Genomic DNA, 26,906 nt, shown 5'->3' with positions numbered 1-26,906 from the left:
TCGCCTGTGTTGCGTCGGTGCGATAATCCCTACAATGAATCAATCAATTTTTGGTTTTCTTATACTGTCTGTTTGTGAAATACCCGTAACATGCAGGGGGTGAGACCCATTTTTACGGCACAGGAGCGCATTGGAAAGAGTGGCTTATGCTGTGCATGCGTTTCTACGTTTCCCTGAAGCCATCTTTAGCTACTCGTAGCGACTTCAGAGACACGGTGCTTTATTTGGCTGGATATTTATCCGCCAGTATCATTAACGAGTAATGATTTTAAACCAAATAAACGATTTCAGTTTTCACATCTTCTATTTACAAATGTCTCCCTAACAACAACAGGTCACTATTAGTTTCAACAAAACAAACCGTGTGCTTGCTTCGGGAGAGCTTATTCTACTTTAAAGGGAAGACTTGAATGTAATTTTGAGTATGAGCAGATCACAACAGTGTCTTTCACTTTGGAACGGCATAATTCTTAAGCGCCATTATAGGACCCTCGATGTCGATACTAATACACACAGCCTTACAGGTGACAGCCCTACAAAAATGCTTCCTTACCTACACTGTTCCGAAAAATTTAAGTCCATCTTAGGCTTCCCTGTTTCTGAGCACAAATCACTAGTAGGTTTTTTCGTGTTACCGCAGGTTTTCTACGCAGGTTTTCTTAGGTCATAGGTGGGTGACCGAAGGAAAACAGAACGGTCATCAATCACAGCGTCTCCACAAACTGGCCTGTGACAAAAGTCGAACCACTAAGCCATGACAGCAGCTTTCTCCGTGCCTTAAAATTAAAGGAGTACTGACACAAAATTTTCCTGTTACGTTTTTTTCGCTGCTATGCGTGCCTACCAGCCCACTAATCATAGAATGACAGATTAGACGGTCGAGCGCAGCGTAAACATTCATTAACGGCGTCGTTTATTCGTGCCAGTTTCGGTTTCGACTGAAAAACACCGAGCGGACACCATAACAAGATGTATCACATGACGTCACCATTGTTGACGCATCGCTGCCTCTCTGGAAGCGCGCGCGAGCGAGCGCACGCGCGCGCCCAGACCGGCTGAGGTCTTCGCCGTCCCCACAGGCCCGGCCAGCATGACGTCAGTCCCAAAACCATGACGTGTACACACGCTCGAGCAGCGCGCGCCAACCACAGCCAGTGCGTCCGCTTTGTCACGGGAGCCCCGACGTCGGCAGTTGGGGCCAAGTAGCACATGATGTCATGTAGGCCCGCTCTGGGCTTTCTCGTGCGGGCGAAGATTAAAATGGATTTTAAATATGTTTCGCTGAACTGTTGCTGTTGAAACTTGCTGGGAGATATCTCCTGATAAAAAGGAAGCGTTTTACATTGTTATCACAGCTTTGAAATTTCGTGTCAGTACTCCTTTAAGAACTGGAGAACGCTGTTTGAAGCGAGATGAGCAAGCTACACCCTTCTTCTTCTGCTACGCAGTAAAGTAGAGAAGAAAAGAGATTTTGTTAATTACACACAAATTCGGGCTCCGCCATAGGTTGGGAAAGAAAAAAATACGACAGGAACGGAACCAAGGAACGAAAGCATCATAACAAATTTCATCAAGCTCCTAAGATAATCGTAAAAGTTATGAATGTTTTCTACAACTCTTTCACAGCTTGGAAGATCTCCCGGTGGTGGTTAACACCATCAGCAAACCAAATTGGTGCTTCTGTTTTTGTTGTGCCCGAGCCGTTTTTGCGGGAATATAGATATTAAGAAGTGCCCCACGCTATGTGTTTGGAGATAGCTACGTGTCGAGCGTTTCACATTTTCCATAGTGCGGGTCGGCTAATTTATCTTCGTCGTGTGAAGGTACTAAAAACTGTGAGGGTGCGTGTACTATTATAACTTATTCCCATTCTTTTGTTTTGTATTTTATTGATTATGAGGTGTAACGCGGCGACGCTACACTGGTGATGAGGCGTGACGTAGTGGAGGGCTCCGGATTGATTTTGACCGCCTGGTGAACTTTAGCATCGGCCAAAATCTCGAACACACGGCCGCATAGGCGTGTTGCCTCAATCAGGGAAGCAGCCGCCGCATCCTCGGGCTCAGCAGCACAAAGCCGTAACCACAACGAGACCGCGCGGGTTTTTTATTTCTTGTAGATAGCGTCCTAAAATCCCCTGCAGAGCGATGGGTCTGAGGTAGCGCACTCGCCACGTATGCGGGAGGCACTGGGTTCGAATCCCTGTACCGCTGGGCACCCACCGGTTTCTTTAATGGGTAAAGGCGTCCCTGGTCGAGTACGGGCACTTGAAATTGGAATCCGCGCCTGGAAAGCTGCCTTTACCCTTGCGAGGGGCCCCGACCTTTGTCCATCCGGCGGGGCCCCCCGCCATTATGCCGCGTTGGACCATTGCCGGGGGTGAAAGAGTCTGGCGGCATGTCCTGCCACAGGCAGTTCCGAGTTGAGCATCCATTGTGACTGTGAAAGGCACCATGGGAATTCGTGTTCCTTGGTGGCGCCGGGCACCTACCGGTAAAATAGCTACAAGCGACTCCCTGGCCTGGCGCTCGGCCCTTGTGTGGGACTACAACGCTTAAGAAGTTCACCCGGCTTGACGGGAAATCGCCCCTATGGAAAGGGGCGGCTGCGAAAAACGCAGAGATTTCTTTCCGTACGAGCTGTCGTACAAAGCACAATGCCTGTATTCCCCAGCGGTCCTTGAATTGTAAAAGCAAGTTTTTGATGGGAAGTGTGCCATCCCGATAAACCATGAAAAACACGTCCTCCCATATTTGGGCCTCTTCTTTGTCGTCCAAATTCAAGGGTATTCAAGGAGAAGGAAAACATTTCACGAATTCAAGGCCCTTGAAAACTGAATTTTCAGTTTCAAGGACCTGCACGATTCCAGTCAGAGGGACTTTACGGACAGACCTTTCGGGTTCGGTTGTGCGGTGTGTGCCAGACTGCTGCGCGACCATTTGATGGTGGTTGACTACGTTCCAGATGTCGTGATTGCTAACGTTGTGTACCATAATTCATCCACAGATTCCTGGCTCTTGCTTTATTTCTGACCGTGTTCATTTGTTTTGCATGTCTCTAACGTTGTACTATGCTTCCCAATCGCTCACTCCACGCTTATTCTTTGCTTCACTCACGCATGAAGCATTTTCAGGTATACCCGTGTGATCCCATGCTACCATCGTTTCGGGTACTCATAATTTTCAGTCCGTAAGGCTAACGTTTTATTTGGTATAGCGTCCACTGACAGTGGGGGTAGCCTGGAAACGATACAGAAAATGCGCAAGAGCGCATACACCTCAAAGGTTGTGAAACTGTTCCTTGCAGATTTTTCAAATTTTAATGATTTATTGATTTTTGTTCTTTTAGCGGCCGTCAACCACCCCCCGACAGTTGATAACCGGCACAATGCTAGAGGTAGTACCACAAACTTACCTTTTTTGTCTTTTTGTTGGAGACTGGGTGACGATCCTGCGGATCCGGCTATTCCAGTTGCGGGGGCAAGACTGCTGTTGAGCCCGCTGCTGCTAGGAGGACCACCGCTGCCTCCCGCATTGGAGACTCCTTGAGTGAGCCCACCAGAAAATATTACGATGTGACATTCAGTCCTCATGATCCCTTTTTTGTGTTGCCAAATGTAAAGGTTATTTAGTGGCGCACAAGCGTTTGCGTGAATGTGGAAAATTTTTATTCTTGATTAGTTGTACCGTTCAAACAAGAAATGCGCAGTTATAATTAGATTTCACAGCTTGCTGCTGATCCTCAACTCTTTCGGCACAAATTTGTTGATTTGTGTAATTATATTAACCAATATTAAGAATGTGCCTTGATGGTAACTTGCTACTGACAGAGCGAGACAATACAATCAAAATTTCTTCGATTCATTCTTGCAAGCTGCTCCACCATATCTGAACATCGGGGAAATCACCTTCGTTCTAAAACAATTGAGTTTGTCCTCCAGCAAGCTCAGCACACGGATATTTGTTTTACGGCCAACAGAAGAATTCGCGGCACAGAAGCGTTTTAATTATAACTAAGGTGATTTTACACTGGCATTGTACAGCAAAAGCTTCTTCATTTCCCTCGCGCGAAAGAATAAAAAATTTTAACGTACATAGGTTGTTCTTTCGGCGACTGCACGTTGTTATGCAGAGTTGACCTTGGCTATAAAGCAAGCGTAAGAAACTCTAAAAATTCAGTTTTGTTTGTGTGAGTACCCGCACTTGACCCCCTAAGCGGTATCCTTATATTGATGTAATAGCCAGCAGTAATTGTAATGTTCGCTAGAAAAGATTACCTTCATCTACGCTCCATTGTAAACCTATGGATGGCATTACCTAAATTACGCATTAGCGTTCTCAGTACTAAATGAGATTCGTCAAGAACCTCGAGAATAGTGGGACAGGCCTATGGGGTGTCAACTTCGCAAGGTCAGCGACTGTAACATTGCTACTCTTTTATTTTTGCCAAGATCATAAGCCCCGCCAATATTGTTTTCAATGCTTTGTGCTCCCTTGAAAATTATTGACAATACCACTTTATCCGGATTTTTACAGGTTGACATCTTTATTTTATGCTGTATTTCTTGCAGAATTTTTTTGTCTATTTATCCCTAACATCTTCGAAACAATCGCAACCAACAATGCCGTGGCATATTAGGGGCGAAGCACCTTAAGGCCGAGGCTTGTCTGGAGTCCGGCGTCCGTGCTCACGGCACAGCACCGTGTAAATCGAAACATCTGTGAACAAGATTTTCACAAAAGGCTAACAACAACAAAATAGAAGATTCATACAAGGTTAGAGAGAGAGAGAGAGAGAGAGAGAGAGAGAGAGAGAGAGAGAGAGAGAGAGAACCGTGCTGCGCGTGCACGGGGTTCATTAGATTGGATTGTAATGGATTGGGTTCGACTGAATTCGATTTGAATTTAATTGTATTGAAATAGATTTCATTGAATTGGATTGAATTAAATTGTATTTTATTGAATTTGGTTAGATTGGAAATCATTTTAGCAGCAGTAAGCACTCTCACGGGTGATTTACGGTAAGAATGATCCCCAGTGCTTCGCCCACTCGTCATGATTCACTTCGTGGAGATGCGTGAATTGTTTTTAGTGGCACCCCGCCTAAACTTCCCCCATTGCTTATACAAGAATGCTCGAACAGTTTAGCCGGTCTACTGCAGCACTTACCACTTAGTAATAGTTTCAGGTTTATACGGTGTTTTCCGTGAAAAGTACTTCCAAATATTATAGTACTTCTGCATTTCCAGCAAGGTAATGCACACTGCCCTACCTCCTGAATTCGACCGTCCGCTCGTTTCCACTCACCTTCTTCCTCGCAACCAGTGCGCCTCTCCGATACTTTCCGTCCTCTAGGATCCCTACTTCCCTTAATTTCTTTTGTCCCAACTCTTTCTCATATATTACCTCGGTGCCCTAGGCAACCCTTTCATGCGATTCCACACACGTTCCTTTTCATGTTTCTAATTCCTTCGCTAGGGAAATGTGAAACTTTTTCTTGGGGATGCAATACAGTGGTTATTTATGACTGAAATTATGTAGCTCAATGTGGAGAACTGGTATTTTGTGGTTTACGGTTTACTGGTCAGAGATGGACCATACGCCAAAAAACCCACCGGTGACCCCAAGAGCTGGGGTAGAGGGGGGTGCCGTCTTTGTTTCGTCACCCTTAGTAAGCAAATCGCGAGCCAGATACTGCCAGTGAGTCGGTAATCAACTGTAGAGTCAACCATTGCTAATTGGAATGGCAAGTGTACTGGAAATCCGACCGCCAAAAAGGTTTGCGTTTCTCTACACCAACTCAGATTTCCGCCTTTAAAAATTCCCCACTTAAAATTACGAACAAGAACCCTTTTATCAGCTCTCCGCCCCACCATGAATCGCAATTCCTCATTTCCCCTTAATGCGTAACGTTACAACGAATACCTATGTTTCCCTATCTTACTACAAAAAAAAAACGGCGTTGTTGCAAACGCCCCAAAAATGAAGTTGCGACTGAAAGGCGATTAATTCATAAACTTGTAAGTATTCCTTCAACCAGACAAACTGTGTTGTAAATTATTAACACAGCAATGTCCATGTAATGTATAATGATGTCCGCGTGATGTATATTGTTTGGACGAATAACGAGGTCACCCCGTCTTAATACATTCACAAAATAAAGGCAGGCTTATAAACTTGGCGGTGTGACTATCAGGCGAGTTAAGCCATTACACCGAAAAGCCCTATGCAGTCAAACACTTCTGGGTGTAAATAAAAAAAAACATCCACGCGTAGGAAAAACTGTACAATGGACTCTACCACGTGAGTCCCCCGTAGGAGACATCGCTGATTTTTTCGCCTGGATTGCCTACCCCCCCCCCTTCCCCCCAAAAAACGACCACAATGTCTGAAGCTATTGCAAGCGAAAAGAGCAGGGTACATTTCTGCACCAATAAACATCAAGCAGTGCTTAATATATTAAATTTCTGTGCGCCTAGCTCTCAGTAATCATAAGCAAAACTGTTTAGGCTGTTTTGTCGTCACCTAAATCTAATGAATTAGTTTTTGTCACATGTTTTTTTGCGCTAACCCACTTAGAGGAAGTGTAAAATTATGTGTCAGCAAAAAAGCCTTAATAATTTTATCCTTAAAGGGGCTACGTCACACCGGTGCTTCAGCTAAAACTATTCCTCAGTTGTTTCCCGTAACATTTTGCAACAACCATGTGCCTACAATTTTGACTCACGAACACCAGTAGGCACTGACACAATTAAAACATTCAAAACAGAACAAAGCGATCCAACAAGAAATAACACATACATGAAGAACCCAACGAACCCGCCACAAATTAAGGTACCAATATTTTTTTTTCAGAACGGGGTTAGGTGTCAAAAATGGTTTAAGTAGTCACATGTGTTTCTCCGGTCGAATTTGTTTAGCCAATATGATTCATTCTATCGTACATGCCAGATATAAACACGGAACTTTTTAGGTCAGGGTTCTATGCGCATTGATGCCTTCCCTGCTATAATTAAGTTTTTTCAAATAAATGACCCGTGCCACACTACCAGCCGGGTTTTGACCATCCTTGCCACGTGCCTAAATCCGGAAGTTTGTGCGTTCATTATCGCAAAATGGCACGCCGCAATTCTTATATAATATTATATTAGGTATTTCATCTCGTTATGTGGCAGCAGATATTCAAACACACTGCGGAACAGACATATACAAATTTTTCTACGTAGCAGCATACTTTATTCAGCTTCGATATGATAAAATTTTGGTAACTTGATAACGCTACGTTATCAAGTTACGCTTACGATTACTGATAATGCTACGTACTTCGCGAGCACGTTGTTTGACGAGAACTATCTGGCCGTAGTTGTGAAACCCAGCGTACCACCACATATCATCCCCAGGGAAACAACGTCGGTATCGCAATCTGAAGGCGATTCTTACAGCTCACACAGAGCAATACAGTCGAACACGGATATATCGAACACGGATATATCGAATTATTGTCCATATCGAACTCATAAATTATCCCCTTGAAAATTCTGTGTAAAAGTATAGAAATTCGTACGTTTATATCGAACCGTATTTTTCCCGACATTGGGTATATCGAACGCTGCGCGAGCTGAAAGGTGCTCTTCAGCGGTCGCTGCTCCCCCGATTGAGGTTGAGGAGGATGCGGAGGAATGCGCGGGAATGGCGAAGACTGGCTCGCGGAACTAATCCCCCTACCGGAACGAATTTGCGCTTGCCCAGTCGGGCCCCGCTACCGGCCGCCGTAGCGTTGCGGACAGAGCCCGGTATGCTAAATCTCTCTAGGCACACAAACCCGAACGCTCGGAAAATGTGACAGCGCGAGGTAGGGATGCCCTAGCGTCGCTGAATAAAGGCTTATTTAGTGACGCTAGGATGCCCCGACTGCGCACGTTCTTGTTTTTATTTTTGCGGCTGCGTACGTTCCTCGGCTTGCCGAAAAAGGGTTTTTTCTCTCTCTTTCTGGGTCTGTCTTCCCCCGATGTCGTCTCGGGAAAAGGAAGAGGGAACGAAGGCGCTGGTGGCCTCCTCCTTTTGCATTTTGCTACTGTTGCTGCTGTTTGGCGAGTTGTCCTGCACCTTTCGGAGATCACTGTTTCTCTCGGAGATGACCATCGCGAGCGCTTTGTTGGAGTCCGTTCAGAGAGCCTTGGAATTGTTACGTTCAAAGTTCTTGTGGTATGTACGCGCTGTTCTTCTTTTGCGTGCGTGTTGTGCATGGTGGGCGAAGGCGCAGCATACTGCTGGAATTTTCTAGTTGTGCAGCTTCCAGAAGATCGAGACTACCGTCTTTAATTTCCTTTCCACGACTAAGAAGCAGGCCAAGATCAGTGATTTTTTTTTTCAAGGAAATAAAGCGTCCTATTCCGTCGTGAGTGCGGAATTAGTTGTTATTCTTGAATGCGACGATCGGTTGGTGATCGTCCGCCATAGGTGAGGTCTCAGAGCCCATATTTTGTATATCGAATTTTTCATATATCGAACTATTTCGCGATCCCCTTGGAGTTCGATATATCCGTGTTCGACTGTATAACGATTGGGATGCCAAGCTATCCGAGGCTGCATTTGCCACTGGTACAACGGGGAATCGTTCAAGGTTCCTTACGCTGGCTTACAAGAATTACGGTAGAGATAAACACTTCCCCCTCGATAGTACACTTTTCTAGGACAGGAAGCACGTTCGGGTTTGCCCCCCTGCTTTGCCGGTTCGCCAGCATTTGCACGACGTGATATAGGCTCCAGGGCGCAGCTTGACGTTGCTCGTGGCCCGTAGGCGCACCAGTACAACTGGAGCCATCGATATTTTCAGCTTGCGGTTGGCGACCTGTTTCTTCGGGGCACCCATGCTCTCAGCTATGTTTTATGCAAGTGTTCGTCTGATCTTCTTTTGATGAGACCCATCTTGTTTCTCATCGGCGTCTGTGAGCACAGAATATTAACTTTCTAGGGCATGTTCCTTTCTGTTGTGTCCTTCTGATGTTTTTTTACCCTTTGCACACGTTTTTAAACCCATGACTTTGGCCATTCATCAGTACCACATAATTCTTAATTTTTGTTTCCGTCTCAGCTAGCTTTACGTCTGTTTTCGGACATTCATTTTTTGTTGTTGTTTTGTGTACAAAACTCACTTTAACGTTCGCTGCAGCTGCGCCTGCTTTCTCCGCAGGGCGATTTGGAGACTTCAGCCGCCGCCACATCGACACACATTTAATTGATCATCTGGTGCCTTCTTGGGCTCGTGACTCCCTGGCCTTAGAAGCGATTCAGGGAATACAAACTTTCTCCAGGTCATCCTTGTTCTACACCTGCGTGCTTCTAGGTCGATTTCATTTCGCCTCCCCTTATTACGGCTAATTCAAAATGAAGAAACTTGTAGTACGCACCCTTGCTGTTGATAACGTATCTTCCTGCTACCCCCTGGTTGCGATTGTCCAGACAAGGTGCACCGTAGGCTTAGTTCTACGGCGGGTCACATATGGTCATCCTCCACAGCCGTGCCGCCAGAACAACGTTCTTTGCGCGTGTACATTATGAGGAGCTTTGGCGCCCTCAAGTCGACCGAATAAATTTCGGATACACAAAAACAGGAGCCGGATTCCACTGCTCGGACGACGAAAACAAAAAGGAACCTCCCGTCAAACTCGAAATCCTAATGCTGACGACACTGCCCTAGGAAGATGGCTTTGCAGACTGCTTGTTCGTTTCTTTCGGAGGCACGCAGTGTGGCGAATCTCATGTGGCTGCCATGCCCATCAAAGTGTCCGTGGGACAACGTAGGTATGGCGCGGGACACGTGAAAGATTGGGACACAGTGGACAAGATGCGGCTAAGCTGGTGTGTGGCTGGACTGCCCGGGTTCGGATCTACCTCTAAAAGTGTAGTTTTTTGGGGACTTGGTATTGTTCTCGGGAACCGCAGTCGGCTCCTATTACAGCGTAAATTAATGTTTTATCATCCTATTTTATGTTACGGAAGACCCTAGCTATTGAGGGTGTTCCACTTGAGCACCGAAATTGCTGGTGCCACTTCATAATATCACCCGGAAATGGTTTGGGGTGTGATCACACAGGCCTATATAGTCACCACTTAGGAAAGTCCTGCCATAAATTCATGAAGCATTTTAAAAATTGCTGTGGAAGAGTGTTTACGTTGTGTTTTCGGACCTAGTCAATACAGCGTATAAAGGACTGATTTAAAAGTAGAAACGATATAAGAAAAAATTGTCAATGTTGATAAGTAGCAACACTCACGGCCTGATATAGCGACCTCTGTGTGCATACTAAGACAACGGAGAAATATCCTCAAATGAGTACGGCATGTCGATCGTCATCTAGACGACTAATTCAGCTCAATGTTGTTTGTCCCCGCATTACTGCTATACTAAAGCGTGAGCACAAGAAGTAACTTGCCAAGCCATTTAAAATTTCTGCACTCAAAGGGTGGGCGAGACTCCACTTGAATGTCGGACGGCCAACATAGCCCAAACCGGACACTTTATTAGGGCAGAGTGCAGGAGCGCGAATTACACTTAAAATATAAGAATAGGTCGTTCATTTCATCAGTGCATATTAGGCAATGCCAATGACAAATTGGGTAAGAATAGGATTTTAGGTGCAGCCATTATAGCCTACAAGTGACAATTTTCTAACACATGATATCGCAAGTGAGGGCGATGTAGTTACCTGTATCAAAATAAAAATATCGCATTCTAAACGTAGTAATACACTTGCCACTTCACTGCCTAGCTAACAGCCAGCAGTAACGCATCAGTCACCCTCAGTTTTTGTTATATAATTTGTCTGCAACAGTTTGCTCAGAGACGCATTGTACACGTTGGGATGTAATATGCAAGCACTTCGGTTTACGCGTATTTCTTTACATGGGGGACTGAATAAAAGCGCACCGAAGTCCCCAATTCTGCCTGTTCTCATCCGTAGGCTGTCTTTTTCTGTCGCCTTGTTACTCTAAAAAACGAGTAAAACAGGCAAATGTTTCCACTTATATGTTTCTGTTTTATTTTTAGCGCAGCCCAAACACTCATCCAGCTTTTTGTATCCGAACGAAAGCTGGAGCTCTTTTTAAAGCGTAGACCCAACGGCCGAACTGAATTCATCTCTCCAGAGTGGTTCCAAATTATTCAAAACTCAAGTTTGTCGGCCTACAATGATCTCAAAGGGCTGGTGTGTTGAAATCCGGAAAATATTGTGCATGCATACGTATCCCTCATATGATTTAGTGCTAGCTTGGTCACCTACGTTAACCTGGCACATAGTCTATGTGTGCGCTCAACCAAACTGTAATTTACCTGAAGCAGTGCTGCCTAACCCAGAGCCACCAATCGAAGTGCCAACGGGAGATACCCCTCCTCCAATGCCGCCTGGAGCACCTCCGGAACCACCAGCTACTGGAACTCCGTCAAGGCCTACTCCAAGGCCTGCGACCCCGTTTAAAGGGTGACTTGGAGAAACGCCGCACCAATGCGTGCACTGGTGCTCCCAGTTGCGCACACACCGTTCCCCAAGCCCAGTACTCTTCCAGGAAACGGACTACCAGGGGAGGCAGTATCTTCAGTAAAATATTCTCTTGGGCTTGTTGGTTAATGTCGCTTGAATAAAAAGACCGCTAAAAACACGACACACAAGCGGAGAACGACGAGTCAGATCGTGTTTTTATCGCTCCTTTTATTAAAGCAGTATCATCAGAATTTACTCCCGATCGGCAACCGCCTCCACCTGTGGATGACGATATTCCTACATCCAATAGACACATCTCAGCCGTTAGCAATTTCAAAAAAGGGCTTTTATAACCAGAAAGTTCTCTGTTGATTACAGAAAAAATGCGCCTTAAAGATTGTTTGTTATACTTGGAAAACAGGTTCATGTGCCTTTGTGTCAGTAAAGGGGAAAGAGCAGGATGTGTACAAAATACGTCGTTATGACCAAATTCACCTGATTGTTCAAAACCCAGGTTACATTTGTAAAAATATATTCTGAACAGAAAAACTCATGGAGATATTTTGCAAGTTTGCGTGCTCCTAAGGAAAAAAAACAATGTTCGCTTGTTAGGAGGCTCCGGTGGTGGCCTTTTTCGCTCCTATTTTATACAGCTAGGCGTAGAAATATTGCTCAACTATTATAGGTTAATCTTTCATTGCATGAAGCTCCTCCGCAATGCATCGGACTGCAGCTTCGCGGCAAAAGCGCATTTATAGTTGCAAAGTATGTAGTTAAGTTTTGTTAGTAGAGAATAAAAGTACAATTGAAAATTTTTACAAAAGATCCCGTCGACATTAAGGCTGAAGTAGCTTACAGTTCGGGCAAATCATTTCCGCCCGTCACATTTTATTGCACAAATTATGCGAATCCTTCAGTTTAGTAGGGTCATATTTCATACATTACGGAGGACAATTTCAATATTGAAATTCCTCACTTTTAATTCGCCAATAAAAATGGAGAGCTACCAAACTGACCGTGGTTGCGCCATGCGGTGCAGACTACCGGGGCTGCTTTCGGCATTGCTCTATACGAGTAGGGTAAAACATACTTTAGATCTCCGCGTAAAACATCTCTTTGGATAATTTCTCTCTCGACGTGCCCTATAGTTACGGATTTCCAATAAGAAAGAACACACAAGCTACTGCACGTGTAAAGTGCGGAAATGTGAGCATTGGTAACAGGGCTCGCAGTGCTTGTAAATGTCCCTACTTTGAAGATTCGCGTCCAGGCTGCATGTATATAGCCTGTCAATAAACGCTAAATTTCATCGGAAAATTACTACGCCTGTTTCATAACCAATCAGAAAACGCCTGCTCCCGCAGCTATGGCGCGTATTTATGCAGTGTCGTTTAGTCGGATTGCGAAGCCTCTCGATCAAGGCTGCAGAGGGAAAGAATGTCGTGCGGCATGAAAACGAAACTGCGAGCAACACCTAAATTGACGTGTGCGTGGTGCTGCAGGCGACTGACTTGTCAACATGTCGCAGTCTACTGTGAATAAACAAGCAACGTTAGGCTTCCCATGTTTGATTGATATGACTTTCATTCTCCCCAATAAAAAGGCTTGGTTTGATGATTGAGCATGTACACCCTAAACGTGAGCAGTTCGACCGTGAGGTACGACACTGGCGATAAATATAGAACAGTTGTACAAATTAGGTAAGCTCCATAACTATAGGAGCGCATAATTGTACCCATGCGGCCACTCCTGCAGTAAGGCAAAGCATACGAGAAAAAAAATGGATCACGAATGAGAAAAAAATATTAAAATACACCAGAAATGAAAGTAAGGGCGAAATTGTCAGGGTGAGGCGTAGCGTTTTTAACGTTGACCAGCGTTCAGGAAGACCTACAATACGGGTAGCTATTATTTTGTTTTCCTTGTGTGCAAGCAGTAGAATATTATTGTTATTTCTCGAAATAAGAACTATATAGCAGAGCAAAGCAATTAGGCCGATTCTTGAACAGTTTACTAAGGCGAAAACAGAGCAGTCGTCGTACTGCTTCGGCTGGCGAAAGGCGTATCACCTTTCCACGCTTCGTTAGAAGTTGTCCAAATACGGTATCTGCGGAGGCCAGCAATATTACGAAGACGCCTTGTACGTGCTCGTGATCAGTTCTGGTAGGTTGCTCTACCGGAGTCATTGAACTACGCTTGGACATATTGAGACGCTACCTGTAAAGCAGCGCATCAGCAGCCTGAGGCCCGAACTAACAAAAATATCAGCACTTACGAATATTTCAAGAAGGACACAATTCAAGAAGGACACCTCTCTACACAAATAAATATAGGAAACCTAATGTGTACTGTCATCCCGCACATGACTCTTTATATACAAAAAGATCTTGCAATTTCATTGCATGCAAGAACCCAGATTACAATTTACCTGTGCCGGGACTGCCAATGCCGATACCACTGCCAGGGCCAGCAAGAGGAGGGACCCCAACTCTTGGATAACCTCTACCAAAATTGGAATTCCCTCCGGGCACTCCAGGACCATGTAATCCTACGCTGGGGCCCCCAACTGTAGAGCCAGTCGGAGACATCGAGCCCCCACTTGTGCCAGTGTAAGGCCCAGTTGTACCAAAGGAGCCCTGGAAACCGGGTTGCTGTGCGGGAAACAGGCTTCCGGGTAGTCTCGCGCCTCCTCTGCCAGCAGCGCCTCCGGATGAGCCCAATCCTACACCAGGTGGACCCGTCAAAGCTGTTAGCCTAGCACGGGAATCGGCGTTTTCTTGTGATATAGTGCCCTCGCAAATTGGATAACTTTTTTACTTCTTTTGTGAAAAAACAGACAACCATATGCGCCTTACTGTGAGAGGTGCCAAAGTAGCGTTTCAATGAAAACAAAACATACGTATTATTCAATTAAAAGTGGCGTAAAATACAGGTGATATTTGTAAACTTTTATACCGGTAAGAAAGAATACTAGAACACGTTTTTGGCGTTTTAATGATTATACAGGGTTGAAATAGTGTTTGATTTGTCTTCAAGTACTTTCAGTGGTGTCGGTCGTTTGGTTTCTTCCGGTGCAGCTCAGCTTAGCGTCATTTTTACACTATATATTCCGTAAATCTCTCTTTCTACGAAACTCGTCCTAAAGTTATGATTACCCGATGCGCCGGAGGGAAGGTTCGAAGCAAATACGCTTTCGCCTTCTGTATCTGCACAGTTAATGTTCGGGGGGAGAAAATATTAGCACAATTTATTATTATCGACACATAACCCGTGATATTGCAGGCACCGCTGATAATTCAACACAATTTGTTATTTTTCACAATACATTTTAGAATACATGGTAGACAGCACGCTTCATTGGCCTTTTCCATCGATATAGTTCCTCACATTGATCAAAAACGTCGCTACAGTTTTAAAAATAAACGGGCAGAGATGTACTGACATTGTAGCCAAACTCGATTGCAATCCAACACACTCGTTTCCCTTCCTTATTTTCAGTTCGATAACGTATCCTACACACCTCGCTTCACAAGGGCGCAAGACAGCTGTATAATGCAAATTTAAACAGAGTAACTGGCTGTGCAACACGTAAAGGAAGCAAAATAACCCTACGGTCACCCCATTGTGCTTTCTGCCTAAAGCACTGCTTTGTTTGCGTTCGGCGAAGCCATAATCATGGCTAACAACGAAGGAAAAAGTTTTCAATGACGTCGAGAAGCTAGGGCCACACAAACAGAGACATTCCAAAGCTGGTATGTTATCTGTGTGCCAATGGGAGTTTTGGGCACAGAGATTTAGATTTGTAAAAGAGCTTGTACTGCCAAAAACGACTATGTAGTTTTGAACCCATTTATGTAGGTTAGTACTGTGATGGGTATCTACTTGATCGTACGAAAGAGCCCTGTAAGAATACACGTTCGGTGATTTGCTCCACGAGGATGGCTTGGTGAGCTAGTTGGCGATGCATATTAACAGGGTCTTCTGCTTTCGTTTATTCCTTCTGTGACCCCATCTGCGCACGCCAGTAACCCTCTTTATTCGCTCGAGCAGAACATTAATAATAAAATAAATAACTAAACAGGCAAATAAATGAATTAAAGAAGAGGAAACATATATAAATAACTTTCATTTGATTATTTCCCGTATATTAAAGCTGTTTGGATGAGAATGCTTCCCCATCCAAACTATTTATAGGTACGCAATACAGGCAATATTGGGGCAAGTTAATAGAATAGATCGCGACATAGGTACCATTGTGGTAAAGGCTGTCCGTGAAAACGTAACCTGGTCTACAAGGTCCCACATGCAGTGAAAGTTGACGTGAAAATGGCTGAGTGCCACTAATAGCGTCGGTAACCAATGAAGGTCTCTTTTCTTTGCTAACGCATTTGTGATGTGCAGAAGCGTCAATGAGCGGGAAATAGCATAGCAATTCCTCATTAAACCACTGCAGCACAGCAGTATTACAGCTATCACTACACCGAGGGGGTCAACATCTGGCAAATGGCCGCCGAATTGAATATAGAGTGCGAAACTACGAATTTTAATTTCGAACATTATGACATGCGCACCTACATCTTCACTTCAGGCTGCGCGACGGTGATCGACGATTGTGTTAGATTAGAATTGTGGGTAGAAGTCATGATAATCATTACATGTGATATGCTAGAAACGTGTAGCGTTAAGCAGCGAATAAAAAATTGCGTGCTGTAGAAGCGGCTGACAACGTGAATTGGAAAGTTTTATTCTAAATTGTATGCTCGATCTGCTTTCGGCATATTGTTGTTCCGGTGGCACTCATCAATAATGCTTTAAAGTAGCGCCAATAGTGCCAGGATCCTATTGATCAATTAAACGTTTTCGGGGGGTTTTGTGTTTAGAAACACACTACCAAAACAAAACCAGCTCTGACTCTATTTAGTTTATGTTTTACATACTCATAATAAGATTCCTATATTTAGTAGCCATAAAAACATTATATTTCATTTTATTACGCATGTCGTTACGGGCAAGCTCAACTGGCGTAACTGGCTGTTAAGCAAATCCTGAATCAAATTGTTGTATTTACAATGGGTTTAGAGACACATAGTTGTTACTGCACATTCTTAACTCTCCCAACCCTTCCTTCCAATCACTTCAGCACGAGATTGATCTTTTACGGAACGTGTCCCCAGTGTGTCAGTGGAACCCCCTTTTTCCCCTCACCTGAAACGGGGACGCCGACTCCGGGGCCTGCTGCCGAACCACCAAACGAAGAGGGCAGTCTTCGTGGACCGCCTACTCCAAGATTGACATTTCCTCCGGAACTCCCACCGAAGTGGCCTCCAGGAAAGCCTAATCGAGTGTTTGGCGTCCCAACAGCAGGGCTGTTGGTAGGAAAGCCCCGTCCAGGCATTCCACTGGATCCGCCACTTGCGCTGACACCGCTTCCCAATCCCATTCCTGCGCCAGGAAATACACCTGCGCCGGGTCCAGCAGGTCTGCCAGCATATCCGCCACCTCCTAAACCACCTCCGGCTGTCAATGGTCCCGTTCCTACAGCAAATGGGCGCATTATTAGCTAAAGCCATGGCAACAAAGTTTAATCGTGATAACAACGTATCGCGACTCCAACACAACTTTTCTTCAAGCATTTTTTCCAGAAACGTTAAACAACCAGAGAAACGTTCAAAGCGTGGAACAACAAAGACGAAAAGAAGAAATAAACAACACGAGCGCTTCCTTCCGTACTTGTTCTTCTGTGCTGTAAACGTTTGTCATGTATAACCAATATTCGCATTTCGCTATCAGTGATTACATTTATTAGTAAAACAACGTTTTTGGGTAGTCCTTTGCAAGGCATTAAAGAGCGGTAATACTCTGAAGGTATATCCGTAGTCCTTCAATATCAAATTATCGGTATAAGAAAGGCCGAATCAAACGAGAGAATATATTTATAATAGTGTACCAACCAAAGACCAAGAAACCGTTTTGCTAGTTCTAGTAACGTACAACAATGTTCCATGTCTCGTTCAAGGCGGATCTCAATGGGTTACGCTAAGAAGAAAATTTTTTCAGTTCTTTTTTTAATTATTAGAGTACCTGCATAGAAACGTACAAGTGGCCCACAGGGTGATTTTTTTTAATTTATCTACCTGAGAACACGACAGCGATTTGTTTAGTTGTAGTTTTCTTCAATGATCGGACGAATATTTACGTCAACATCAAGCCATTGGAATGGCGGTCGCAGTCTTTAGTGTTTTTTCCACACGGCTTGATGTGGCATATTTTTTTTTTCATTTCATCTAATTTATTTCATCCTTAAAGGCCCAACGGCAATCTATAAGGGGGGACAAGTGACGAGATAGGGTACAATGCTCAATAGAAAAAAGCAAATAAGTATTAACAGGAGACAGGAACCAGAAATCAAATGAACGTAACTAGAACAAAAGCAAAAGAAGAATAAAGGATGTTTTAGTCATGGTAAATAATTGCTGAGCAAACCTAAGTACAATTCTAAAACGATTAGCGATAAACACGGAGTATTGAAAATTATCAGGAGAGATGCTTGAAAAAATGGGCGTTCAGCTTTGCTCGGAACGTTTCCCTGTCGGCGCATGATGCGGAGCCATCCGGTAAGGCATTCCAGAGCGCTATTTCATTAGGAAAAAATGAAGTGATAAATGCTAACGTCCGGCCATTTATACGTGCAATGGGTCTGCTGTGATTTATGCGGGATGAAGTTCTGTGTGCAGATTGGAGCAATTGATGTCTTGAGGGCGGGTGATAGTAGAAGCGGTGAAGAAGGCATAGACTGTGATCAAGTGATGGGATTCAAGAGTTGGGAGGGAAAGAGAGTGTTTTGGTGCGGTGACGCTGGTTTTGTGTGAGTATTGCGAAGATATAAAGCGAGCTGCGCAATTTTGGATGGACTCTAATTTAGTTATTCGGTAGGCTTGTGAAGGATGCCCGATTTCTGAAGCGTATTCAAGTTTAGCAACAACGCTCAGCTAATTTGGCAACAATGCTCAGCTAATTAGCTTTCGTAAAAAACTCGTACTCATGGTGTGTAGAGCAAGCGATTATTATGAGGTTTAACGCGCCGACGCTTCACATGGGCTATGAGGCGCGATGTAGAGGGCTCCGAAGTAATTTTGACCACCTCGGGATCTTCACGTAGGCCGAAATCTCGAACACACTAGCGTTGTTCCTTTTCGCCTCCATCAGAAAAGGGCCCCCGCGGTCAGGAATCAAAACCGCATCCTTGGGCTCAGCTTGAGACCACAGGCGCAGTAATATTGTTATCAGAAGAGAACGTGTACACTGGCGCGTGGCACCATGAGCAGCCAACACCGATAACAATGAAGCCGTGTGGCACCAAGGCGCGCCTTGAGCTTTCATGGATGAATTGTAAGTAGGCGTCATCTCTTTGTAAGTAGATCGCTTCATGGTCCACTGTTGTTCGTCTCATTTTTCCTGTGGCCACGTAACAATAGATTATGCGACGCAACCCTGTAGACTGGCCAACGACAAAGAAGTTCAAATAAATGTGGGTACGGATTGGTAATGGTATAAAAGAAGGTTAAGAGGTCTAAGGGCAGTAGGGTTGAGGACAGTCTGCCTGCCATTTCTAGTTTGTTTCTCTGCGCTGGTGCCCTCTGTAAATACTGTATATACGTCTATCCTGGCATCGTGCTGGGGGTGCGGGGTTTATTCCATATGAGTAGTAATAGATAGGCGTGAGTGTTAGTTCTATTTGAAATTGTGGGTAAAGATACTTCTGACCTTCTCCGTTAATGCTTTTTCATTTCTATATAATCATACCCATTCTATATAATGCGATAAAAATATATGAAACTCCATGTGCATCTGATGTAATTCGTTGCAACCGACAGTCCCAAGATCAAATTTGAAACGCTCTTATTGTCCAGAAAACTAGTAGATTACAAAATTGTGGCCGATCATTCAAGGTGGAACAAGGGGTAGCACTTGTCTTTGTCTAAAGCTATGGGATATATTTGAGATATATATTTAGCCATAAATTGTGGTATTAAAACGAGCATGAAATCACGATCGGGCCATGTGTTTCTTTCTTAAATTGGAGTAGTGAAGAATGAGTTTTATGGCCCTGCCTGGCAGAAAATTGGTCGCTAATGTGTGGAAGCCAGGAAGAGATAGCGTTGCATTAATGAACAATTAAAATTGCACCGCAATAGCTGCCAATGGCCATGCTGCTGCACCAATTCTGTCTCGACAGAAAAATTGCTGGAAACGATCGGGTGCGTAGTAAATTATATTGAGTGCAAAAATGACTCCAAACAGCGTAAGTGTCGAAAAAATGAGATGTGGACAAAAAAGAGCTCACACCTACTTTGCAAGTCGTACATTGTTATAACATACATTTTTATTTAGCAATACCATTCATGAAAACGCCTTGCCGAAGTTGTAATGTGTTCCAAGAGAGTGCCAAAGCAATCTATGAGTGAGATGGAGCAAATGCGTAGGGTAGCAAAATATTAGTAGTAGTACTAGTAGTACTACAAGGGTTCTAACAGAAAATAAGGGTAATAGATTGTCCCAAAGCCAAAGACGACGCAGTTCTCTTCAAGGAAAATAAGTTTATTGGAGCGAATTTGTGCTCCCATAACAAGTCAAAGAATACACAGGCGGCGAAGCAGCAGTCAACAAGGTGACGTGCGCTAACGAGCGTCGGAGAGTCTAATACCGCAGCGTCTGCTCTGCAGGCTTTTTACCTTTCGGCACGCGTGGTTCTCGAACCGTCGATTCACATCCAGAACATTGTAGATGAAGAAAGCCTATTCTACGCTAGTGAGGTTAGGGCGAAACAGTCTCCTTATCTGAATGTGATAGCCCGTGCGGCATAAAAATAAAGAATGGAACACGCGTTTCGCTTGGGACCCAGATAACTGAGGCTGGAGCGGCCGAACAGTAAAAACCAACAATAAATAAACAAACCCGTGCATGGCGCGCGCCATTTCCTCCACTTTAAGAATTCATCGAGCCGATGATAAAATAAAACGAAAGTCTGAACAAACAGCAACAACAAAGCAACAACAAAAACGTCCGTCATCTTGCGCAGTACCGTTTGAGGTGAACGCATTGGACGGCTGCGCGTCGCGTGCGTCATCGTGATGTGCTGGAATCACCATCGGGGATCACTTCGTAGGTTAGTGGGTCAACACGTTGTAGAACCTGGTAGGATCCGAAATACTGTAGCAGAAGCTTGTCACTCAGTCCGCGTCGTCGGATGGGAGTCCAAACCCACACACGATCCCCTGGGCGGTACTTGGTGTCTCGGCGTCGCAGGGTGTAGCGTGCGGCATCCACCAGCAGCTGGTCCGTTGTGGCATCCACCAGCAGCTAGCTAGCCGGCCTCCTCCGCACGCTGAAGGTATCCTTGGACGTCGGCGCTGAGGTCGTCGTCTTGTACGTGCAGAAGCATGGCGTCAAGCATCGTAGTCGGCCGTCTTCCGTAGACGAGCTCGAACGGTGTCATCTGCGTAGATTCCTGGATAGCCGTGTTGTACGCAAACGTGACATACGAAAGAACTTCATCCCAAGTCTTATGTTCAACGTCGACGTACATAGACAGCATATCCGCGATCGTTTTGTTCATACTTTCCGTCAGTCCGTTCGTTTTGGGGTGGTACGCCGTCGTTCTTCGGTGATCTGTGTTTCTGTAGCGTAGGAGCCTTGCATAAGGTCTGCATTAAAGGCTGTTCCACGGTCTGTGATCAGGGGCTCCATCTCCCAGCACAATTTGTTTTATAAAGAACTTGGTGACTTCTTGTGCAGTCCCCCTCGGAAGAGCGGTGCTCTCTGTGTAGCGCGTCATGTAGTCTGTTGCTACGATAATCCACTTGTTTTGGGATCGTGACGTAGGGGATGGGCCCAGAAGGTCCATTCCAATCTGTTGGAAGGGCCTCGATGTGACGGCGATCGGCTGCAGAAGTCCGGCGGGTCTCGTCTGCGGTGCTTTTCCTCGCTGGAAGTCCGGGCAGCTCCGGACGTAGAGGGTGACGTGGGATGTAAGGTGGGGCCAGTAGTACTTCGCCTTCCCCTTGATTTTTGCGATTGTGCGAGATGTGCCGAGATGTCTAGAAGACGGGTTCTCGTGGCACGCTCCCAAAATTTCGTCACGAAGATCAGCTGGGATGACAAGAAGATAATTCGTTTTCGTTCTGGGGCTGAAATTATTCTTCACGAGCATGGAGATTTTGAGGCTGAATGCTGGTAAGTTGCGTTTGAAGGCCCTAGGCACGGCGACACTGTGTTCTTCGAGGTAGCCGATTATGACGCGTATCCCGGGATCGGCACGCTGTTGGGCGGCTAGATCGCTCTCACTATGATGACTTCATTGTTTTTGTGAAAGCGGACAGCAGTCAGGACAGACAGCATGTGGTAGAAAGAGTTTTAAAAATTTGTAGTAATTGTCCAAAGGGCTTAAAGTTCTCTCATCAGGAGCCGCTGAATGGCAGTATACATATTTCAGATGTGAGCCTGCAGTTGCGTGATGAGCACATTGCTGGGCATACCAACCCCGCTCTAAAAAGCAGATTTTAAATTACAGTTTGGCGCACTCGAAGGTGGTCAAGCGCGGTATAGCGATCAACTGTTTGCGCGGCTCCTTAGAGAAGTCATGCCCGCACAGGGTTGCTAAAAGTTTGGATGCGCAGGTGGCGCGCTTGACAAGTTCTGGGTTACCTCGGGAGCTTGTTGCCTCTGTCGCTGAAAGCCTCACCAAGAAGGGCAAGGCGGGTGCCTATCCTCCTACCGGAGAAGCCAGACAACCCATGTTGTGGCGGGTAGTAGTACCATATGTTCACCAGCTCACGCACCGCTTGAAAAAAGTGGGCTAAAAATTCGGTGTCGATGTACTGGCTACTTGTCCTGGTAAGCTGATGCGGATGTGCCCAGCCGTCCATGAGAACAAGAGGCAAGGCTGCACAAAACAGCACGGCACCAGGTTTGTCACCTGTAAAATTTGCGTTGTTTACAGCATTCCCGTGTTCTGCGGCAAATGCTATGCAGGGCAGACGGAGCGCTGCATAAAGGACCGTCTGAGGGAGCATCGAGCTGCAGTGTCATCGCTTGCCGCGAGGGGCCACCTTGCCGACCATTGCAAGCGGTGTCCTGGTTGTGTCCCAGCATTTGGTGCCACACGTGTCATAGACAGCGGGCGCGACCAAGGAAATGAGAGATTTCTGAGACATTCAATATTGACAGGGAGGCAGATAATTTATCAGCGTGCCTTCCATCGCTCTTACGGCAAAAGAGCTAAGCTTCTTACAAGGGCGCATGTTCGGGACGTAGCTTGGCCGTGTGGGTGGTACGCATCTATGTCTGGACATTGTTTTTATCATTTTTATCATTTCCAAGTGTTATCTTTTTAGCCCTGACTGGTAACGGCTTCATATATTACCTGTCTCAAGTGAAAGATGTTCAGTTGAAGTCTAGCGAGTGTCCCCTCTACTTCTTCCTAAGTCCCTGTCCGTTTTTCGCTGGCAAAATGGTTCCAGGCAAACGTGAAATGCGATAGCATTTTCTATTAAGGAAGCAGTATATGCGGCAGCGGAAACAAAGCTGCCACGAGATGCTTACACTTCTGGCAAGCAGGTGTTATAAAAATTTTATCGGGAAATGTAACGCGAGGGTTCCCTGGCTATTTGTTTCCTTGGTACGGGGTGGCGAGCAAAATTCCCTCTCTTTCGGCCGGCAGGGTGCGCGAAGATGAGGAAGCGAGCTGTTGTACTTAAAATGGAACACCTGGTCAATCACACGTACTGGGCAATAGTTCGAGAGCGTGACCCTTCCCACCCTTTCACCTCCTTTGTTACAGCCGGGCCATAAACCCTGCTATTTTGACATGAAGTTTTCAGTTGCTCCCGGCGTGGTGACTTTATTGCCCGCCCTCCAGTGGTACAGTGAAGTAGCTATGTTCTGGTTAGTACGTAAAATTATAGTTCTTTGCCTAGTACCGTTAGAGTAACAATCGTCTAACGCCCTGAATTTGCACAAAATTCATAAATTTGGCAAACTGACTCGTTAAGTCAATATCACAGCGTAAATGGAGGTAATTGCGCCAACAATAAAAACAGAGAAATAGAAAAAAAATTCAAAAGTGAACTAATATGTAAAATTTGTCAACAGACGTGTTATTATGTACGCTGTAAATCGGGTGGCTGAGGCCCCTGTCAGGCCACGTCCGCCTTTAGTCTCAGCCTCCCCTTGGTGCTGCCATGAAATAAAAATCAAATACTCAAATACTCAAACCAAGAATATGCATCTTGTATTACTCTGCACCCCAAAACGCCGAAACGAGTTTGCTGCGAGGTGACAACAGCTCGACCAATAAGTGGCTGCCACTGTCACAGTGCGGGACATAAAAACAGATGCGGCTGCCGACACAGCAACCTGAGCGCGTTTTTTTCTTTGTCTTCTTAGTACATTATGTGCATTTAGTAAGAGTTTCTTCATCAATACTGAACGCATGCTTGCCGATATCGCTAATATCGGCGAGTCTGCCGCAATAACGTAGCCATATCCTCTTCGAAAGGGAAGAAGAGAGAGGTACGCACGACCATCATCAGCTAGACTTGGCACACATACGACATGTTGCTGCGGCATGTTAAGGGTGCGTTCATTGCGCGGGAAATGAAAAAAAAAAAGTCTACCTTTGATGACTCACTTTAAGGGTGCGATCATTGCGCGAGTGCGATCATTATGCAAGTAAATACGGTATGTGCCATGCTCAATTCGCGTCGTATTGCTGCCTATAAGTAAAGCCGTTTTACAGTAGTTCGTGGTGGTGGATGCATATTTTTGGGAACGGTTTAAAAAAGGTTAACGTATATTTCCAGGAATCGGAATGGGCTGAATCTACATGAGTTAAAATGACAAAGGTGTTTTCAAAGCGGCTTAAAATGGGAAGAAAGTTTCGGAAGTTGGTTGAAACAGGACGCGTTTAAACAGGAAGGTCGTTTCAAGAACGGGCGCACCCATACGGGACGGGTTAAACGGGAAGTGCATTTTGGGAATAGCTTTAAACGAGAATGGGTTCCTTCCGGCTACACCACTGCGGAGTGCGGCGATATATGATAAAGTGTGACGAACTTATGTTGTAGTCTCATTCTGCATTTGAGAGAGCTAAGCTTATCGAATTCTAATGCATTAAAAGTAATTGTACCAGAATGTACTTTACAGTAATGTTCATTCCTAATCCTATTTATTACAGATATTGCTCAGAACTTGGAATGCAGCTGCACTCAATCATGCACTTTTTAGGGCGCTTCGATGACGCATTCAGTCATCAAATCAAAGACACAATTGCTATGCCCAAAGCGAACCTTCCGCAGCCCTGCGAATAAATGGCCAGTGTAGACATGACACACACAACTTGCATACATACCCCTGTCACTACATTATAACAATACCAGAAGACCAGTACAGGGCCAATTTGTCTCAGTACTTGTGAACAGCCAATGTAAGCCTATGATATAGTTTAGTTCTTTATTTCAACTTGTGTTGCCAGGACAACTACTGCTGCATCTAATCAAGAATCTAAGAAAAGGGGTAAGGACTACGGTTCAAATCTCCACGATAATTCGAAAGACATTCCTTACGGTTCCAGCGCCTACCAAAATTCCCCCCAGCAGTTCCAGCACGAAATACCTCACCAGAGCCTTGGCCAGGGAGTCCATAAGGGCCGCCTCCGAAACCTCCGGCGGGGCCTCCGTAGCCTGCTCCCCCTCCGCCATTGATTCCCGGTGGGCCGCCTCCATAGCCTCCAAAGCTTCCTCCGTAGTTTCCGCCGCTCCCACCAGTGCTTCCGTCAAGGCGTCCGCCAAAGCCTGCTAGAAAGACCCACCCAACCCCACTAAATATTGTGGTATTCCTTGCGGGACATGTGCCTAAAGGCTGGTCGCTAATAAATACAGAATATCTAGAATACCACTCGCGGTTTTTCGCTTCAAGCTATGGAGCGTCTTGTTTTTCTGAGTTCCTTTTTTTCTCTCCTTAGCATCAATTTATTCTATTGCCATTATCCATGCGTGCGCTGGAATTTTCCCGCCCAATTTTTCGCCTAATGCGCACGTAAGGCTTGCGCCTCAATAACAACCAAATTAAAGCTCTCTGCTCTCTGCTAGCCCCTTGACCTCATACATCCCCGCCTTCAACCCGTATAAGCATAAGGGCAAAATATAAGGGCGGAAATTTTTACAGTGACGTTTCACGGGCTGAATTCGGGTTATGCTCAAACACTTGGGGTATTTTATAAAGGTTTAGATTTGCCGGTTTGGCTTGGTCACCCGTACAGCATCGGTAAAAAGCAGCACATATTACGTTTTGCAAAACTTTGTGCAATACCCCATTTTGAAATGATGTTAAATGTGTGCAACTCTTTGTGAAGCTTCAGAAGGCCCCTAAAGGTTTTATACCATCAGAGATTTCTTCTGGTTCATTCTCTTAGTACTTCCTGGCTAAGTGGGATGGATTGATCCGTTGATTTATTTGTAGGTGCATGTCCCAGCAGCGCCTGTACCAACACGCGCTGCAACTGCATACAATACTATTTTTAAATAGTTGAACAACAACACAACCCGGCAATGTGCAACTGTGTGGGCATGTAACCCTTTAGGAGGTCAAAAGCAGCAACTGTTCGTTTTCTGTCGGGTTGGGCAGGGGGACCGAGGGAGGGGCGATCTTGTGCCTAAAGCCAAGCTGAAAGTTATAATGACGTTAACCAGTGCCCGAAGCTTCACGTACTGTAAATACAGTGACTAATTTTTATGGCAAGCACCTGCTGACCACGCTCGACATTAAGTCAAGATATTACGGCTAACGGTTTATGTGTATTCAAAACATTAGTTAATCCTCAGGTTTAATGTTACGGCATAGCAACAAAAATGGTAATCTTGGTACGTTGAATGTGTTTACCCGTTGACGACGTTAAACCTCAGAATGGTATGTTTAGCATAAAGTTAAGGTGCTCCATATCAGCGTGTCCACCAACCTATACTGCTCGTCGTGCCTTCTCGAGGGCAGTTAAAATTGCAAATTGTACGACACCTAAGACACCTCCACGCTGAATTCTGACTTGGGCCACTTGCCGCCAGCGTCAGCATTGATCATATTGCAAAAAGGGTCACTGATGGCATAATGGAAATTTTTTGGTGTTTTATTTCTGGGCGTTAAGTATTTCACGAACTCTTGTTTGTTTTTTGCTGTAAATAAAAAAAGAGGTAGCATAATACCTGAGTCAGCGGAATAGGTTTTCGGAAAAAGATTCTGTTAGAATGAGTTCTGTAAGCCTCTCTAAACAGTGCACAATGTTATGTACAGTGTTTGAGTCAAAAAGGCGGGGTGTCGGTTGACGAGAAATAGGATAGCAATAACAAAGATATTAGTATCGTTTTCTGTGTTTTAT

At 45.1% G+C, this 26,906-nt stretch overlaps 1 protein-coding gene across 1 annotated transcript; it reads right to left on the bottom strand.

The window, feature by feature from the left end:
- Positions 1 to 704: 704 nt before the first annotated feature.
- Positions 705 to 26,611, bottom strand: LOC144142965 (uncharacterized). Its single transcript, XM_077674793.1, has 7 exons — positions 26,590 to 26,611; positions 25,156 to 25,329; positions 16,685 to 17,014; positions 13,908 to 14,201; positions 11,332 to 11,460; positions 3,415 to 3,543; positions 705 to 727 (listed from the first exon to the last, which is right to left on the bottom strand). The coding sequence occupies exons 1-7, from the start codon at positions 26,609 to 26,611 to the stop codon at positions 705 to 707; spliced, it is 1,101 nt and encodes a 366-aa protein (XP_077530919.1).
- Between the last annotated feature and the right edge of the window lie 295 nt (positions 26,612 to 26,906).

Source organism: Haemaphysalis longicornis, unplaced genomic scaffold (genome assembly GCF_048455015.1).
Source record: "Haemaphysalis longicornis isolate Haplotype H1 unplaced genomic scaffold, Haemaphysalis longicornis Haplotype H1 scaffold_6, whole genome shotgun sequence".
Classification (NCBI taxonomy): domain Eukaryota; kingdom Metazoa; phylum Arthropoda; class Arachnida; order Ixodida; family Ixodidae; genus Haemaphysalis; species Haemaphysalis longicornis.
Note: the sequence above shows the minus strand (reverse complement) of the source record. Positions and strands in the feature narration are given on the sequence as shown.